Below are 17897 nucleotides of genomic sequence, written 5' to 3' on the forward strand. Positions count from 1 at the left end.
ACATTTCGATTCCTCTTTGCAACCCTCCATAGTCCAGGCTTGCTGACTCTAATAATGTCCCTGTGTGCAAGTGGAAGAGAGAGTGATAATAATTGATGAGTGTTTGTGGCTAATACAATTGCTATTCTGTGGATATTTATGCTACTCTTCTCAGGACACCATGGCAAAGCGGAACACTGTTATAGGCACCCCGTTTTGGATGGCTCCGGAGGTGATTCAAGAAATTGGGTATAATTGTGTTGCGGACATCTGGTCTCTGGGAATCACTGCAATAGAAATGGCTGAAGGCAAACCACCGTACGCAGATATTCATCCTATGAGGGTAAGGACTGTGGCCTTTCGAAATGTATTGCTGCATGGAAAGGTTTTTGCTGTTACAGCTAGCTGAATAACATATCAACATGCCATCTTGCTTTTAATTTAGAGTAAATTATTTGTTTTCTCTTGACTCTTTGTGCTTTTGATTAAATGAAAAACAGGTCTTTGAGAAGGAGAATCTGTGTTGGGAGGAAAATCACAGTCCTCTTCGGTTAAGACATAGCTGCAGTTCTCTGTACTGGGTGTGAAGAAACGTCTTCAGCTGTATTATCAAAAGGGTTTTGGTTTGTTTTTTTTTAATGCAAGCATAAATTTTTAAGTCTTAAAAATGGCAGATTCATACCATTTGGGGCATATAATGGCTCAGACAGAAATGTAAGCACCTACTGAGAAAGGTCTGATTTCTTGCTATTTAATTCCTCTGGGCAAATTTGTGTACAATATTGACACAAACTCTTCAGAACCAGCAAACTTGAAATATCTGTAGTTCTTGGATACTAGGGTGTGTTTGTGTGTATTTGTTTAACTGTTGGAAAGCTTTAAACTTTGCTTGGAAATCTGGAATATTATTCTGTTTTCAGGCAATTTTTATGATTCCTACCAACCCGCCTCCAACGTTCCGGAAACCAGAGCTTTGGTCAGACAAGTTCACGGACTTTGTAAAACAGTGTCTTGTCAAGAGCCCGGAGCAGCGTGCCACTGCAACACAGCTTCTGCAGGTCTGCCTTTTCTTACAGGAATGTAAGCACTAGATTGGGCTTGCTAGGGTAGGCATCTGCTGCTGCATCTCTGCTGAGATGTTGGTTTCATTTCTTGCTGCTCCTACTCATTACAGATTTTACTGATTAATAACTGATTTTTAAAATCTTACACTCAACTTCAGCTTTTTATTTCTTCACCATGACCCAGTCTAGCATCCATTTCCTAACTTTGTCTTCTCTGTGTGTTTTGGGTTTTTTATTTGGCTTTGGAGGCTTGTTTTACTCTCAAATTCTCACCAGGACTCCAAAACCCACATTCTTAAAATGCTAAAAAGGGGGAGCTAAACAAGTGGTCTAGTCATGTTGATGATCAGTGTAATCTGTTCTCAACATCGATGCTGTTAAGGAAAGAAATGAGTTATGGGAGGGGAATGAGCCCAAGGTCTCACAGCAGCGATGCCTTTGGAGCGTGATCTTGTTTGGAGGGTGAGAGGTCTCCCTCCTGTGCCCAACAGAAGTATTGGGTTTTTATTTTACTAATACATTGAGTTACGCTCTGATTTTGTCTGGAGGTATGTCATAGTAACAGTCCTTTACTATTATATCTTGATTCAGATGTGGTCCTTATATATATATTTTTTAATACTTCTCAGCATCCATTTGTTAAAAGTGCCAAAGGAGTGTCAATTCTGAGAGACTTGATTAATGAAGCAATGGAAATCAAGCTGAAACGTCAAGAAGCACAACAACGTGAACTAGATCAAGATGATGAAGAAAACTCAGTGAGTATTTAATAGCGACAGTGTACAAAGTCCAAACTCTTGTTCCATTCATAAGGATTATCTACTTTGGTTTTAGATTTTGTAATATTTTGTCCAATTGCGATGGATTTGAGTTTTCTACTTTGACTGCTTGGTCTCTATTCAGTCTTTATATTTGAGTGGAATAGCCAGCCGGCTTGCTGTTTGTTTAGCTTAGAGTGTAACTTGAGACCTCTGACTGACTAGGTCTGCAAAGTAGTGCGCGTAAAAGACTTGATAGGCTTTCCCAATTGGACTATGTTATTTATGCGGTGATGAGAATTTTGCATTGTAGATTCAGGTCTTAGACTGCTCTCCTCCTATCAAATAATAATATTGTCAGTGATGCACTAAGTTATAAGTCTGTTATGTTGTTTTACTATTGTTGTGCTTTAGAACCCCCCTTATAGAAACTTTCTACTTCACAAGAGCAACCGACAGAAACCTGAGGTGAGGCCATGATGAGTGTTCAGGGGTTTGCTGTGAAATTAAGTTTGCGCTCTGTTTCAGTGGTTTCAGCATGTCAATATGGGAAGCATGTCAAAAGCTGGTTTTTAAGCCTCTGCCTGCTTCAACTTGGATAAATGAAATGGGCAGCAAAAAGCATTGTATGCCAGTCCTCTTCAGAGCTAGACTTGAACAGCATGCTCTGCAGTGTTTGTGCTGAAGACATGGCTCATGTAGTTTTACAGTTTTGGACCAATTATTTATTTCGTGTGGAAATAACTTTATTGGTCATGTTGCTATCATGTTGACTCTAAGAGTATTGTCCTTATCCTTTCTCCTTCATTTCTGACTGATCTGGAGTAACGTTGCTGGGAGCTGGTGTTTGTAGCGGAGTTGAGTGGTCTCCTGTCTTTGTGTGTGTTTTCCTGAAGCTTCTCTACGCCGTGTCTGCTAGCAGAAAGGTGTTCCCAAGCACTTCCCAAGTGCTATGAAAGTTTCTGCTGTAGTCCTCTGTTAAACAATGTGTAGCTAACAAATATATTACTTCCACTCACCCACTCATCTCCACCTAAAATTACTTTTCCTCCGTTAACATCTCATATAGTTATCTCCTCCTCATGCTACTGCTTTTGAAGTTGAGAAGTAACTTACATAGGTACCCTTGACCAAACAGATAAAATGTATGGAACATGACAGAGTGGAGGGATCTATTTCTGTCTTTCAATGACAGTGAGATTGAGTATTACAGCTTCACATGCAAGACCTATGTTTTCCCTCTGGCACTAATGCAGATCAGTAAGACCATGGTTGTACAAAGAACTGTGAACGTCATCCTTATCACAAAATTATGAGCATTTCATCTGAGGTGAGATGCCTAGGAACTCTACTGTAAACCTAGAAAGTGACTTCTGTTTTAGCTGGATACCTTATCCACTTTTCTACAAAACTAAATACATCGTGGGAATTTTGACCTTGTTCTTCACGAAATCCTAGTCACAATATATACTTAGTGAAGTACATGCTACCTGATGGAACTACTGCCTCTGACAATGACTAGTCAGTGAGACTGACCTTGAGATAGAGGCTTTAAGCCAACTGTTTAAACCAGTAACGCTATTAGAAGCACTAATGACTGAATGAGTTTTGTCATGTGCTCTTACAGGCAGATCACCAGGTCAGAAATGAGATACAACTTGCATTGAGAAGCTTCTGCTGATGATTTATTATGCGAGCAGAAAAGTATGAAGACTTTTCATTACCTGTTTGGAGATGACAGGGAGAGAACTAAGTGCATAAAACAAAATGTTGTTTCTATGTGTGTTCGTAAAAAAAAAAAAATCTCTGGATCAGTAAGACTTTCCAGTGTCCTTGATTGCAGACGTTCTTCCCGGGGCTTCACCACCATCAGTAAAAACGTATTTATGGCATCCTTGTACAGGAAGAAGATGAAACAGATTCAGGTACCATGGTGAGGGCGAGCGGTGATGAAACTGGTACCATAAGAGCTGTCAACACAATGAGTGATGGAGCCAACACAATGATAGAACATGACAGCACCTTGGAATCCCAGCTGGGTACAATGGTCATAAACACAGAAGATGAAGAGGAGGAGGGCACCATGAAAAGTAAGAGAACATCTTTAACATCTTGATATTTTGGGTAGCTTGTTTTGATGCTTTTTATTGTAGGGAGCTAAAACTCTTTTGTCAATGCCCTCTGGCAGTAGAGAAGAGAGACTCTTTCTAGGTTCAAATTTCAAGCTATTCTGTTTAGTCTTGCACTTGATATAGCTGAGTTGTGCTCAATTTCCACAAGTTTCTGTGCTGATAGAACAAGATCTGCTTCTAACTAGTTGGTTTTGGTTCTTCGTCTTTGTCTTTTTCACTGAATGTAGAGGAGGGAGGCTCTAGCTTAGGGTTAATCAAAAACTTCGTGTTGCTTTAGGTGATTTGGCCGTAACCTGGCATTCTCTTTCAGAAATGATGCATCAAATTAAGGTTACGCTTATGAGAAATACCTCACACTTTTTAAAAACAACAAGGCATGCAGTGGGAGGAGCTAGCATCCCTCTAGGCTTGTGTGTTTCTTTAATGTTACCTTAATTGGTAAGGACAGCTGAATAAGCTGTATGTTGCTTTTCCGAGACATTCAAGTTGCAACTCGTTCTACTCCAAAATAGAAAAGCTTACTAAAACTACAAACCTTGTCACAGGTTGTCAGATTTTAAAATGATGTGACTTTGCTTCTTGGTAGTGTGGAAGACCTCACAGCTTGACCTAGAAAAGGGTTTAAAATCTTTTTTTTATTAAAGAGGTGGCAGGGAGAGCCTCCTTGGTGAAGCATGACTAGAAGAAAAATAATCTCTTTTCTCAGTTGTGGGTTCTCATAGAGATCTGTTCCCAGTGGTTGGGTGGGAACAGCATTGAGGTGGAGGTGGTCATGGTTGAGTCAGCTGGCCAGCTCGGATGTTTGTTCAAGGACTGAGGAAAGTGCTGAGTGGGTAACTCAGCACTGGTAAAATATTACCATTATAGTCAAGGCTTGTTCTTTTGGCTCTTGCACTGCTTCTGAATACTTCTGTGGCCATCTGATACTTAACCTTTAGCTGTTGTAGAAGAAATAAAAAAAAATAATTTTAACAGGAGTTTGGAAACCTCCTCAGGAATTTCAGTTCTGAGAGCTTTATCCAAGTGGGGGCCCTCTAGAACTTCTGGAAGGATCCTGTTTTCCCCTAACAGACAAGAGGAACTTCAGCAAAACCTGTTTAAAGAGTTTTTTGAACTGATTCAGCACATTAAAAACCAGAGGTGTCAGGCCATGTAGCGGCTTGTGGCAAGTAAGCTGATAGGGTTATGCCATTGAGTTTTGTGGAACAAGGTAGCTCTAGCAAGGAGACAATGGATGCTTAGAGGGCCTTAAAAGGCCACCTAAAGAGTGGGACAAGCTGCCAGCTTTAATGAACAAAGTGAAGATGCTGTTGCTTTACAGATAGACAGCACTGTTAGTTTCTCATCATCAGTGTGTGCTGTTCCGTTTCATGATTCACCATAACAGAGATTCTGCTTCTGAGATGGTCCTGCCCTGGTTACCAAAGGTGTTCAAGTAAAGCACCTCTTTGGTTTATCTTCCTGTGTTTAACATGCTTATCTTCTCTCCATCTTTTTAAGATTGTGATGCTTATAACTCAGAAGCATCTAATACTCTCTGCAAACTAACGTGCGTGGTTTTGAGGAGATGCCTTTGATATCTGTTTTGCAAGGACACTCTTGTTTTGAGTAGAATCAGTTATGATGATATTGCAGTGCTTTAGTACAGTGTAATATCAAACCTCAAGAGGGAGCTCCAGAACAACCTCTAAGAACTCTAGATCTCCGTGACTAGAAAGTCGAGGTTTTATTTTAAACCTCTGTTAGACATCAGACTTCTTACAAACACTGTTCTTCAGCTGCTGCTGTGTCTGATCAGTGCTGTGTATGCATCAGGAGGGCTTGAACAGCTCTGTGTTGCGGAGGAAGCTTCTTCAGATACTGAGTGCAAATGATGTTTGGTGCTGGTATCGCTCTCCTGTCTACAGGTTCAATACAGCAGTATCTAGTGAAACAGTGGCGCACTCCATGCTCTCTGTGCTGCAGGTTGTGCTGAACTTAATAACTTTAATTCCAGGAAATCTGATGTTAATGGAAATAATTGTACTAGGCTAAAAGTTAGCTTTTCCTTGACACCTTATTCTCCTTCTTCCCCAGAAGCACAATGCTGAAATTCTTGCTGCCGCACAGTGCAGTTTGTGTTTGTTTCTTTGGTGTGCTGCGAGGCAGTGTCTTTGAGCAGTGTCTTTGAGCAGCCTGCCCTTCATGGGAATTGCCTATAGTTCCATTTCTCAGCTTACCATTTCCATATTCACGCTCTTTCAACATTCAGTTAAATTGATTTAACTGTAAAGCTCATCAGCCTGCTGCAGAACTCTCTGGAGGAAGCTCTTTTTGTAATCTTAAATATAAATGTAATAATCCTGTTTGGAAACCACTGAGTCTGAAGAAGCTTCATTGATTCAGATTTCTAAAGAAGTCTATATTTCCCCTGGCAGCTTGCGTTATGACTCACAATAAAACTTGTTTTAAGTCAATAAGTTCTGATTTATTTATTTTTTTCTTGCATGTCATTAGTAGGAGGATTTTGCTTTCCTAGCTGTCTTGTGCTTTTTCACTGCAGGGTTCCAAGCTTGTGTTCTAGCTGTTCCTCCTAATTTAAACAAATAAATTGGTCTCTTTGCCAGTGTTTGTAGGACATTGAAATATGATGCTTTAGACAGGGTTGTCTTCACAATCTCTAGTAAATAATTTCCAGTGGCCTTGAGTGATTCTTGCATGAATCCATTCGTGACTTTTCAGGCTCAGAGGAAAAGCATTCTTAAATTCCAGTATTTTATGTTGTAGGGGAAGTTTTGTTTCGTAGTCAATTGAGCTGTAATTCTGTTTTCTTAAATTCTTTCATTTGCTTTGCTTTTTTCTGGACTCTCAATATAAATATTCAGGCAGCATTAAAAATGTCACTCTGACATTCTATTACGCATTTTGAAAGCACTCAAGTGATTGCTTGAAATTGCAGATACTAATTTGCGCTGCGACACATTTTACTTATAAATCGATTGCTAACAGATTACTTATGGCTTGCAGTTAAACTATTCCAGGAAAAATTTGGAAGCAGCTGAAGAACTATAGATGAGCTGTCATTCGTAATAACAGACATTTCCATTGTGCGTGAGAATTGGAATAAGCTTTGAACGGCGAATAGGTCTGGAATTATCTTTTGATTTTTCTGCTTTATTTGCTGTAGTTTTTTGTACAGTAGAAATTTGGCACGAGTTTCTCTTTTTGATTTTAAAAGAAGAACATATATTTATCTACTTTATTATAAAATTATTGCCTTCCTTGGAAGCTGCAATAGTATCAGATCCAAGTGAAATAGGATCTAGTTTGTCTAATAATATAATCTGCCCTAGTTTCTATGTTCATGTGGCTCTTGCTCCTTTAAGCACCATTAAAGTAACACCAGAGAGTGTAGAACTGCCAAGAGCGGTGTGAGTTGGGCTCTCTGGCTTTTGGGTCATGAGGGATCTGGAGAGGGTGGGAGAATTCTGGATGTGGGGTTTTTGCTAGAGCTCATGTTCAGTAGAGCATCTAGTGTGGAGGCTGACCAGGAGCTCTGATAATGCTGTTGTCTGTATCTTGATCGTGTAATGTGCAGGTAAAAGCTCTTAATAGTTGATGAATGTTTAAAATAAAATATTCTAGGTTTAATTCTTGTAATATAGTTAGGAGTCACTTGGGATTTGTTACGCCTTAACCATGGCTGCACTGCTAAGTGTGGTTGTCCTTTTAAAAAGCTGTTTCCCGTTTTGAGGGGAGATTGTTTTTCATTAGAAAATTAAATGAGCTAAGATGCAAACGTGGCAATTTCCTATTAGAAAAATTATGTGGAATAAGCTCATTAGTCTTGGTGGCTTTGTGTGGTATCCAGTGGGTGACACAAATTGCCAAGACTCAGGAAACTTTTGTTTTTTGCTAATTTACATGAAAAAATGAGAGGTTAAGCAATGACTGTAAAAGCTGTAACATGACCAGCAGAATGGATATAGATGGCAGAAGGTTTATGTGACTGCATTACTATTATAATTGAACAAAGTATCACTGGTGTGTAGCTGAGGTGGCTGTTGTTGGTGTTAATATCAGTGGTTGTCCAAAAAAGCAGAGAGGCGTGTTATTCGAATTGCTGATGCAATGGAGAATAGCTCCCCATCTCGTCAGCGTTTACGTCATGTGTATGTCAGAGGAACTGGCTCTCTTTTGCCTCTCTGTAGGCAGTAGCTCTTCGTAGCAGCTTCCCACTACTTAGTGTTATTGATGTCCAATGGCACAGTTCTGCGCTTAAAATGAATTCGTCCATTTGGGCATAATTGGACCATAAAACACTTTTAGCATCGTGCATTTAAATGACACGCTGTTTATAGAAACACCTACATTGATTAAATTCTTCTCGAACTGTAAGCAGCATTTTGCTGCCATTTTTGAGGTGTAGAGAATATACATCTCCAAAGATAAGTCTTCTAGCTGTGTTGCTTTGGAGTTTTATCTTAATGACAGCCTTGCTGGCAAGCTTGACCTGAGCAGCAGCCAGCCTGGTTAAAAATATTGCTGTGTGGCCATGCACACAGTGTTTGAGTGATGAGAGGAATTGTATGTGCTGGGATTTTGTTGTTGGGCTTTTGCAGTGGGTTTTGGTTTTGCTGTTTGAATAGTGGAGGCCGCTGTCTTAGCAATGGAAATAGTGCAGGGTGAAGAATCAAGAGTTAAGTTTGGGGTCTAAGTTGGATGCTTGTCCACCTTTGGTTGTCCTGAGTATGTGACAAAGATGTAATGCTTAGACAAAGTTAATCATCTCTTAATATTTCTGTTTTCGGAGATACTGAAATTGGTGAAACAGATGTACGTGTTACACAAGGCAAAAATAGCTGTGTTAAACACTTTATTAAGCACCCCTACGTTTGTGATGGTACTGGATAAAAAGTAAGGTTGGTGTTTTTTTCCGGACAGAAGCATTGTCTTGAGGAAGATAGGAAGTATACTTGAGTCATACAGCAGGCAGCACGTTCCAAGAGACTCAAACAAGAGACAGTAGTATTGAATCAGTAAGTACATCTCTGACCCATACATGTTCGCACGTACAGGCAGACTTTAACCTCTGTCTTTTCTATGAATAAACTCACTTCTTACTGGATCAAAAGAAACCCTGGAGAAAGCTTTTCTTCTGAGCAGGAATGAGGAAAACTATACACTCTTAAGTTCTTTAATTGCAGTGGTTTAAAACCAAATTCATTTTTACCAGCAGATTTTCAAGCTTCACGAAAAAATGTTTGTTGCTCTTCTGCTTTGTGTTTGCTTTAGATAAGCAAATGAGTTTCCGGGTTATGAACAGAAAGGGTGTTAGCAAATGCTTACTTCGTTAAATGCCATTTGGGGAGCCTGAGCTGCTACCCACAACGTGCTGGACCTGGAGGCTGCGTCCTTGTTGATAAAATGATTTCTTGTTAAGATTCGCCCGAACCTGAGCCAGACAATGCAGGATATGAAATGCTGACTTGTTTTTCTTGATGCGCCTTCATTTCTTGCGGCCTGTGTCATGTATCGTGGTTGCTGCACTAAACTAGGGATTCAGGCAAATGAGGTGAAAGATACAAAGTGTGCACTGAAAATGTGTGATGGAGAGTCCTCGGTTACATACGCTGCAGCTTTGTATGGCTGCTGGTACTCCTCTTTTCAAGTGACTTGGATGTCTTATGTTCGTTAAAAGAGATTAGTCAGGATACCTAGCACTGATTTTTATGGTCATTTAGGAGCCGCCTCTTAATAGCAGGACATGTCAGGTATGTTCTGCTTTGATTTAGTTTGAAATAGACCATAATTATGGGAAAATTTGTCCTCATAAGCTTCAATAGATATGAAGTGTTAATGTGGTCTGCTTTTAATGTGAGGAGATCTCAGCTTGTGTTGCCACGGGGTGAATTCATTAATGATGGAGCACTTTTTGCTCTGGTTGAATAAATTGGCATCTCTGCTCTCCTGCATAAAATGACAGCCCTGTTCATACTGAACAAATTATGCTGTCCAGCTGCTAAAGTTCATCTGTGATCTCTAAGAAACAGCCTGAAGCAAGTAAAACTACAATTCCATTTGAAATTTAATATTAATGAGGTGTTGCTTGCACGTAATCGTCAGGCACTGTTTTGTGCATCCTAAATACATGTGCGTTTTCAGTCTTAAAGTTAAATAATTCAATCTAAAGCAGAAAAGTGCTGAGACTACTGGGGACTAAGTCTATTAACATGATAAGTCAGTGAAGATCTATGCTTATTCAGACCATTAAAGTGAAAGATGACATTGGATATGGGAACTCCTTAAAAAAAAAAAAAAAAAGAAAATTATAAAGGGCAAGGAAGGAAGGTGAACACTGCAGAGGATAATGGTTTGAATGCCAAAGAGCTGAGGCTTGCTCAAGAACAAGTGCATATACACTGGCTACCCGTAAACCTCGCACTGGAAATGAGAGAGTTTATGACTCCGGAAGAACATCAAGCCTGTCAGCAGCAAGGACAAAGCAAACCAACTGTTTTACAATATATCTTGATCCCTCTGTGAAAGTGACTATATAATCATGGATATGGTAGCAGAAGACTCTGCTGCTTGTCCCAGGAGATCTTTTCTGGCGTTACAAGTGACAGAGGCAGCACTAGCTCTGCTTTCTTTAGAGTTAACATGAGTGCTCCTGGCTGCATCCCTGCAGAGCTAGTTTATGCTCACAGGGGTGCAACTTCCTGAGCTTTATACAGGGCATTTGTGATGCTTTCCTAGCACAAGTCAACTTCAGAATTTTTGGTTTTGTTGCTCTTGTGTTTATGAGAATGAGGTGTCAAGTGCTTTCCAGAGCAGAGGCCAGCTATATTTCTGAAGACGGCAGCCTCCTGAAATCTTGACAAATACATATACATGTTCCAAGTATCATGTTTTAGTTTGGTATTGCTAATGTAATAATTGATCACTTCTTTGTAGAAGGCTTTGTATAATAGCATGGTCTCTGGACTGTTCCCAGTCACAAGTCTAGCTCAAATTTTTGTGATAGAGGGGAGGAAATTGCTCACCATGAATTTAGGAATAGAAATTTTAAATATGAACTGTAATAACTTAACTGACTTGAGTAAAGAGCACACAAATTATGTTTCTTTGGTTATCTTTCTCCGTCATGGCAAGCTTTGTGACTCTGGAATTCACCCTGGAATAGCAATGTCTTTCAAGGATAACAAAGCAAAGATTCTTCTGCTGTCAAGTTTGAGTAAAGAAGAATAACAGTAGAGAAAAGCAGAAATCCTAGCTTCATTACTCATCAGGCTTGTTCAGATACATAGAAGGACTTTTAAAATCCCACTTTCCATTTCAAGGGGTACTTTTAAAGCCCGTGAGCGTCTGAAAACTTTCAGTTGTGAGAGCTAATAGAGCAAATCAGGAAAATGAGTGCTTTGATTTCTGCGACTGTGTGACACTGAATGGCCTGGTTTCAGGTATATTCTGTACTGCTGGGGAAAAAAAGTAAATCCATTGCTAGTTTAGTTGACTTTGCTATTCCTTCTTTATCATTCTACTTTCTCTGCAACATCAGATGGAAATAGTGTCTTGAAGGCTCTCCACACCTTCTTTGTAATCTCTTGCTTGGTGTAATGAATCATAGAATCACAGGATGGTTTGGGTTGGAAGGGATCTTTAAAGATCATCTAGTTCCAACCCCCTTGCCATGGGCAGGGACGCATCCTGGTAGATCAGGCTGCCCAAGGCCCCATCCAACCTGGCCTTGAACACCTCCAGGGATGGGGCATCTACAGCTTCCCTGGGCAACCTGTTCCAAAGCTTCACTGCCCTCATTGTGAAGAAATTCCTCCTTATGTCTAGTCTAAATCTACCCTTCTTCAGTTTATAGCCTTTCCTCCTTGTCCCATCACTACAAGCCTTTGTAAAAAGTCCCTCCCAAGCCTTCTTGTAGGCTTCCTTCAGGTACTGAAAGGTCGCTATAAGGTCTCCTCAGAGCCCTCTTCTCCAGGCTGAACAAGCCCAACTCTCTCAGCCTGTGCTTGTACGGGAGGTGCTCCAGCCCTCGGATCATCCTTGTAGCCTCCTCTGGACCCGTTCCAACAGTTCCATATCCTTCTTATGCTGAGGATTCCAGAAGTGGACACAACACTCCAGATGAGGTCTCACGAAAGAGGAAGAGGGGAGGAATGGCCTCCATGAAGTCTGAAATCAGTATGCTGCAGTCAGCCACTAATGCTGACCTCTTCCATTCCTTCAAGTATTCAGACAGGTGACTTCTTTGGGGGGCAGCACATTGACTTAGTTTCTCCTTAAAACTTGTCATTGCTGTAGACTAGTAGAGAAGAGGATGAAGTTTGTTGAAATGAGAGGTGAGCTCCTTTAAAAATCAAGATATAAGACAATTGTCTTTGTTCACAATGTACAGCGTTCTCTGACTTCGGACCCACCAGTTTCACATCTTTTTATATTGTCACACGCCCCAATGCTAATATTCTTACACTAGTCTAAACATGACTTTATACCAGGCACCACTTGTGAATTTTCCATGGAGAACTGCTGCTTTTTACCACATGGCAGGCTTAATGCCAAACATTGTTCTCCACGCAGCTATCCCAAACCTGCGGTTCTGCAGTTGGTTGGACTGTATCCAGTATGGCTGTGGTGTTCCATTTGTGTAATTAATACAGCTCCTAAAAAGATGACTGCATATCGAAATGGTGGCCTGTTAATGGCTCCAGGGAGCTCTCATGGCTCATCCTTATAAGCAACTCCTTAGATTCCAAAATGAATACATGGAGAAGTCTTTCTTTGTAACCAGAGAGTGACCTTCTAATAAAAGACTTTCTGCCATGCTTGTGATCTCACTTTCCGTCAAATGTTCATATTTTAGGCTAACCCTATAAAACTAGGAAGTTAAATGCTTCTTGGCACAGACACATTTAGTGCGATGCCATCTTTCAGCAGTATCTGCAAATAGCAGTGATCGATTTTTGTCTTCAGCTGCCCGTTATCAAAATCTGAAAGCTATAGCAATGTGATTCTTGTGTTGAATTAATAGCAGATTGTCTTTGGAAAGGTGACACTGTTGTTAAGGGCCAAGATTGACGAAAAGAAATGCAGTCATGCTGGGTTGATAATTGATTTGGTGTAATGTCTTTCTGTTTCTGGGAGCGTTCCTGTCGGTCTTGCTGCATATGCACGCTGACTGAGATCATAGCAGCAACTAATATTTCAGACATTTTAGGTCTGTATTCCTGTTATTTTTCATTTTATGTTACCTTTTTCCCCCATTCTTTGTTTATCAGTTAGCAATCTGTATATTAATCAGTTTAAACCAAACCACTATGTAAAGACAGCGTTACAAATTGATATGTCGAAATGAACTAAAATTGGGGCCTAAACCTGAAAAATTCTTGCATGCTTTGGAAAGGCAGAAGGTGACTGTGAGGTTAGAGGTGTCCAACAGTGGATGTGAGGAGCATGGATCGCAGGAGCACTTGGCTTGGCAGGGACCTATGAGGCCATCAGTGGCCAGGACCAAGTGCAGTGTCAAATCCAGTCGCTTGAGGCCTTATGCAGTTGCAGCCCTGTTCCATTGCACAACTGTCCCTCTTGTGAAACCTTTCATCCTTCCATCTAGCTGCGTTGTTCTTGCTATAGTTCAGGTGGTTCCTGTCCTCCTTTTGCTCGGGAGAGCAGGGCTTTGATGGCCTGTTGAGGTGGGAGACTGTGGCTAGAGCCTCTTCTGCCCTCCTCAGGCTGAGCAAACCCAGCTTCTCTGTCACTTTGGCTGGTGGGGCTGAAAAATCCTGGATTGTAATCTACCACCACCGCTTCATCTGCTTCGTGCTTTGAAAACAGTTTTATTACACAAGGCTTGGCTTTGGATCTGCCTTTTGATAACTCATGTTGCTATAATAGGGGATTGTTCAGTAAATGTAACTGTTTACAAATATCACAGTTTTTGTTAATACAAGCTGTGGGGAAATGAAAATGATTGTTGTAAGTGAATTAAGTTCTGGCATGAGCAAACAGTCTTTTTTTGTAAAAAGAAAAAAAAAGCATAAAAAAGAGCTGAATAAGCCAATGTCACTGGAGTGAAATGCTTGCTTTCAAAATCTTCTGTGCTGCAAACAATTGTTCTCAAAACGTACAATCCAAGCTCGACTTAGTTTGGTTTTGGTTTTTTTTCCCTAGGAAGCCTGAATTACTGAGCCCTTGCCTGGCTGTTGGGAGCTGGGTGTTTGTTGGCTTGGGTAGTTATGAATTCCTCTTATTTCTATCAAATTCATTGGTTAAGCATTGACACCTTTGGCTATAGCAATATCCTTCCTGCTTTGAACAGGCTGGACTGCAGCAGAATGCAAGGGGTGTAATTGATACCTTATAAATGAATGTTTTATCACTTAGCAGTAATTGGATTGCTATTGTATTTCAGTAATTATTCCCAACAGCAAATCTGTTCTCCGCTTTGCAGCCATGGTTCCTGCCTGACCTTCACGCAGCCTGTCTGAAGGTGTCTGTCTTGAGCTAATACAGTATGATGAGGCTTTTGCTTTTGTTTTTTAAAGAATGGGGAACTACTGCCGGGGGTAGAATAATTTATCTTTGCTCCAGTTGTCATAATGCAAAAGTGTAAGCACTTCAGCTCATGCTTGAGCTTTAGTTGACCCTGGAGAGGCAGGACGATGCAGTGCTTTTACAAAATGCATCGTGACATTTCAGGCTGTGTAGAACCACACTTCTCTCCAGATCACAACTCAAATATCCTGCCAAGATTTCTCATACTTCGCAGAAATTTGTTCTGCATTTGACATGTCTATAGACAAAGTATCTCATAGCCAACTAAGGAATTCGTATGCTTGTCTGAGGATCAGACAGCATCTGCCAGGGAAGTTCTGGATCACTGAATGGCAATTTTATGTGGAAGAATAATACTTGGTGATTAAATCTTAATGGGTTTCCAGAGTAGCTAGTGTTTTTTTTCAAGAGGAAAGCAAAAGCACTGCAGAATGTCCTTAGTGAGGACTGTCTTGTGACAACCTGCTGTCTGTACAAACGCCTGTCAGAGAGGTTCTACGTTACACAGAACCCACAAGCCCATCAAAGGACAGTTCTATCCCCTGTGTGCTTGTCTGAAGCGCTAAACTTTTGATTGATTGCCTGCCTGACAGATGATATAATCTCAAATGTATGGCATTCAACAGTGAACTTATTTCCACAGTCCAGAATTATTCTGATACCATTTTCTGTCAACTCTAGTCCTAATCCTGCTGTCTGAAAATTATAGTTTCTGCATTGATTAAAACATGTTTCAAATATGATTAACCTACCTCAGTGTTTAGGGAGCTATATTTTATCAGAACAGAAATGTTTTATTAGGTACTGTTATAGTGCTTTCTTCCATTATGCTCATGGGTTTTTGTGAGGCATTTTATCACAAACAGCAGCACAATGGCATTCAGCTGCGAGCAGTCTTCAGCTGCGTTTGCAGATGTTGTGGTGCAGCCCTGTTAAAGCACGTTTGCTGTGCAAGCAAACTGAGACTCTTTACAAGATATTAACTGCAGTGTAACTCACAGGATGAGACACTTTACGACCATCTGATGCTGTCCTGGTTGCACTGGTGAGGAAATATTCCTTTGGCGATACTGAAACGCTTTTGGTCATGACTTGCTGTGAAATTGATTTTTGTGTTTTGTTCCTGTATTGGCTTTTATGCAGTCTCTGCTAGGGATTGGTATTGTCAGCTTCTTGCTTAACATAATTTTCTTTCTTACTGCACCATCGTCACCCTACAGCTGAAGCTGCCTCCGTTCATGGACTCCCCCTCCTCTCTCTCCAGCCACCACTGGGAATCTGGTTGGATCTGGGAACTTGTGACCTTGCGTTTCTTCCTTCAGTGTTGGAGAGCTGTTTGCCAAATACATTGCTAGATTTATTTGTATAGAATGGTACTTAAATCACAGGAGCAGGGGTTTGGATGGTGCAACAGCTGAAGGAAGAAGAGATGTGTTAGCGCTAGTGTCCTTAATCCTACCAACTACCCAATGGGGCACACCATTCTTCCTTATCTTTCAACTTCTGCTTGTTCTAAAGAATAATTTAGTCAAATTAGGATGGTATAAATCCAGTTGTGCTAAAGCTTTGTGCTCTTGGCTATATCCTTTCTTCTCCTATCAGTATGGGTGAACTCTTTGTTAATTCCTCTCAAGCTGGTAGCAGTTTAGTTCTGGCATTCAGTGCGTGAAACTCAGTTACCTCGTAGGGTGCTTTGATGGCTGGATTGCAGGTCTAGAGGCCAAGGCCTCCAGCCTTGGGGGTCTTTAAGCTTCCCTTCTCCTCTTTTCTCACTGTGAAGTCAGTTTTGTATTTGAAAAGCTGCTGAAAAAAGCAGTACTTTAACAGTAGAATGTGATTTAGCATGTGCTAAAAAAATAAAATCACTTTGGGCATGATCTAAGGCAGCATAATTTTTTTTATTTTTGATATTTCCAGGGAAGGATGAAACGATGCAGCCTGCCAGACCATCATTCCTTGAATATTTTGAGCAGAAGGAGAAGGAGAATCAAATCAATAGCTTTGGGAAGAATGTGTCTGGCCAGACAAAAAATTCATCTGATTGGAAAGTACCACAGGATGGAGACTACGAATTTGTAAGTCTATACTTTGAAATTCAATCAATGTGACAATCTTTAAGAGTTTTACTCAGAGCTGCTGTAAGAATGTTTCTTGTTTTGACATACTAATGGAAACTTGAGGAGATTCTAATTGCTAATGCATTTGGATTGGGGCATTTTGAAAAACTCATTTTCTTTAGGTATTTCTCAGTAATCATAACCAGTCATTATCTGTATACTTGCGTTGTTTAAAAACAAACAAAAAAGCCTGAGGATATGAAGGTACAAACTATCTTCCCTACTATGCATTTAAAATGAAAAAACGGAATTCCAAATGGCAGTTGGAAAATGCAAATCCTGAATGTGTAGTGTTAGAACCTTTGAATTATCTTCTTTCTCTGAAGTTTCGACATTGGATTTTGTTTTATTATATAAACATCAAGCTTGTCTTCGTTTCTCTTTCAAAGTCTCAATTTCAGCCTTCCTAACTAAGGTTCACATGCTCAGAACTTTCAGTAACTGTTCAGAAGTCTAAAAGAAGATTTGTTATTTGTAAATATTAGGATTTAATTGTTTGAGTTCAAAATGCCAGCAGATGCACGCTCAGCTGAGCACTGTTCACTTTCAATGATACTTCAGTGCAAGCACATTTTTTGCTTTAAGTGCATTGTGTGTCCTTATGATGCCTGTTCGTGTTGCCCGTGATTCAGGTTGTCACCCTGCATTCAGTAGTTAGTGAGATTAACTCCACCTTCACAAAGCAGCGTGGAAAGCAATATCCCTCTGCTAGTCACGACTCCAGGAGACGATTTGCTTCAAGGCTGCAATAATAGCTTGAGCCTTTCATTCTCTTCATACAAATTGTATAGATTACTGCTGCTACATATACTTTATTGTCTTTGCTGCTGCAACTCAAATTTGCTTGTTTAGACTGAAAAGGATGGCTGCTGAGGAGACCTGCTGCCTTCTCTCTCTCATAGCCCTTCGTGCTATGTCATGTTTAGCCTGAAGACTTAAAGCCACTGTTTTGCAAAAATAACCTGCAAGCTGACTTGGCAGGCTGTGTGTCACAGGGTCTAGGCCAAACACACAATTCCAGTCGAGTTGGGTAGTCTGTTTATCTCCTTCACCTTACATGCTGTAACTTCATTTAATGACCAGCAATCGTTTTCTGGTGTGTGGTATTTCCCAGGAAAGACATGCTTGTTTGGAATATCTTTTGTAGTCTCCAGAAGATAGCCCATGGGGAAATTTGCTCTAATTATTTTAATTTCTAATTTAGTTGATAACGATTTTAGCAATTACCCTTACTTCCGCTGAGTAAGATGTATTCCACCCTGCATACTGTGAGATGTAGGCACAGGCTACACCCAGCAA

At 40.4% G+C, this 17897-nt stretch overlaps 1 protein-coding gene across 3 annotated transcripts in view; it reads left to right on the top strand.

The window, feature by feature from the left end:
* STK4 (serine/threonine kinase 4) overlaps window positions 1-17897 on the top strand; it is a 46208-nt gene that overhangs the window by 6823 nt on the left and 21488 nt on the right. The window contains exons 6-11 of one of the 3 annotated variants that reach the window (XM_069871629.1): window positions 155-322; window positions 900-1037; window positions 1673-1801; window positions 2216-2269; window positions 3705-3891; window positions 16399-16556. In XM_069871629.1, the coding sequence (XP_069727730.1) occupies window positions 155-322; window positions 900-1037; window positions 1673-1801; window positions 2216-2269; window positions 3705-3891; window positions 16399-16556 (834 nt within the window). The remainder of the gene's footprint in view (window positions 1-154; window positions 323-899; window positions 1038-1672; window positions 1802-2215; window positions 2270-3704; window positions 3892-16398; window positions 16557-17897) is intronic. The other 2 variants (XM_069871630.1, XM_069871631.1) reach the window with 2 other exon arrangements.

Source organism: Phaenicophaeus curvirostris, chromosome 18, assembly GCF_032191515.1.
Source record: "Phaenicophaeus curvirostris isolate KB17595 chromosome 18, BPBGC_Pcur_1.0, whole genome shotgun sequence".
Classification (NCBI taxonomy): Eukaryota; Metazoa; Chordata; class Aves; order Cuculiformes; family Cuculidae; genus Phaenicophaeus; species Phaenicophaeus curvirostris.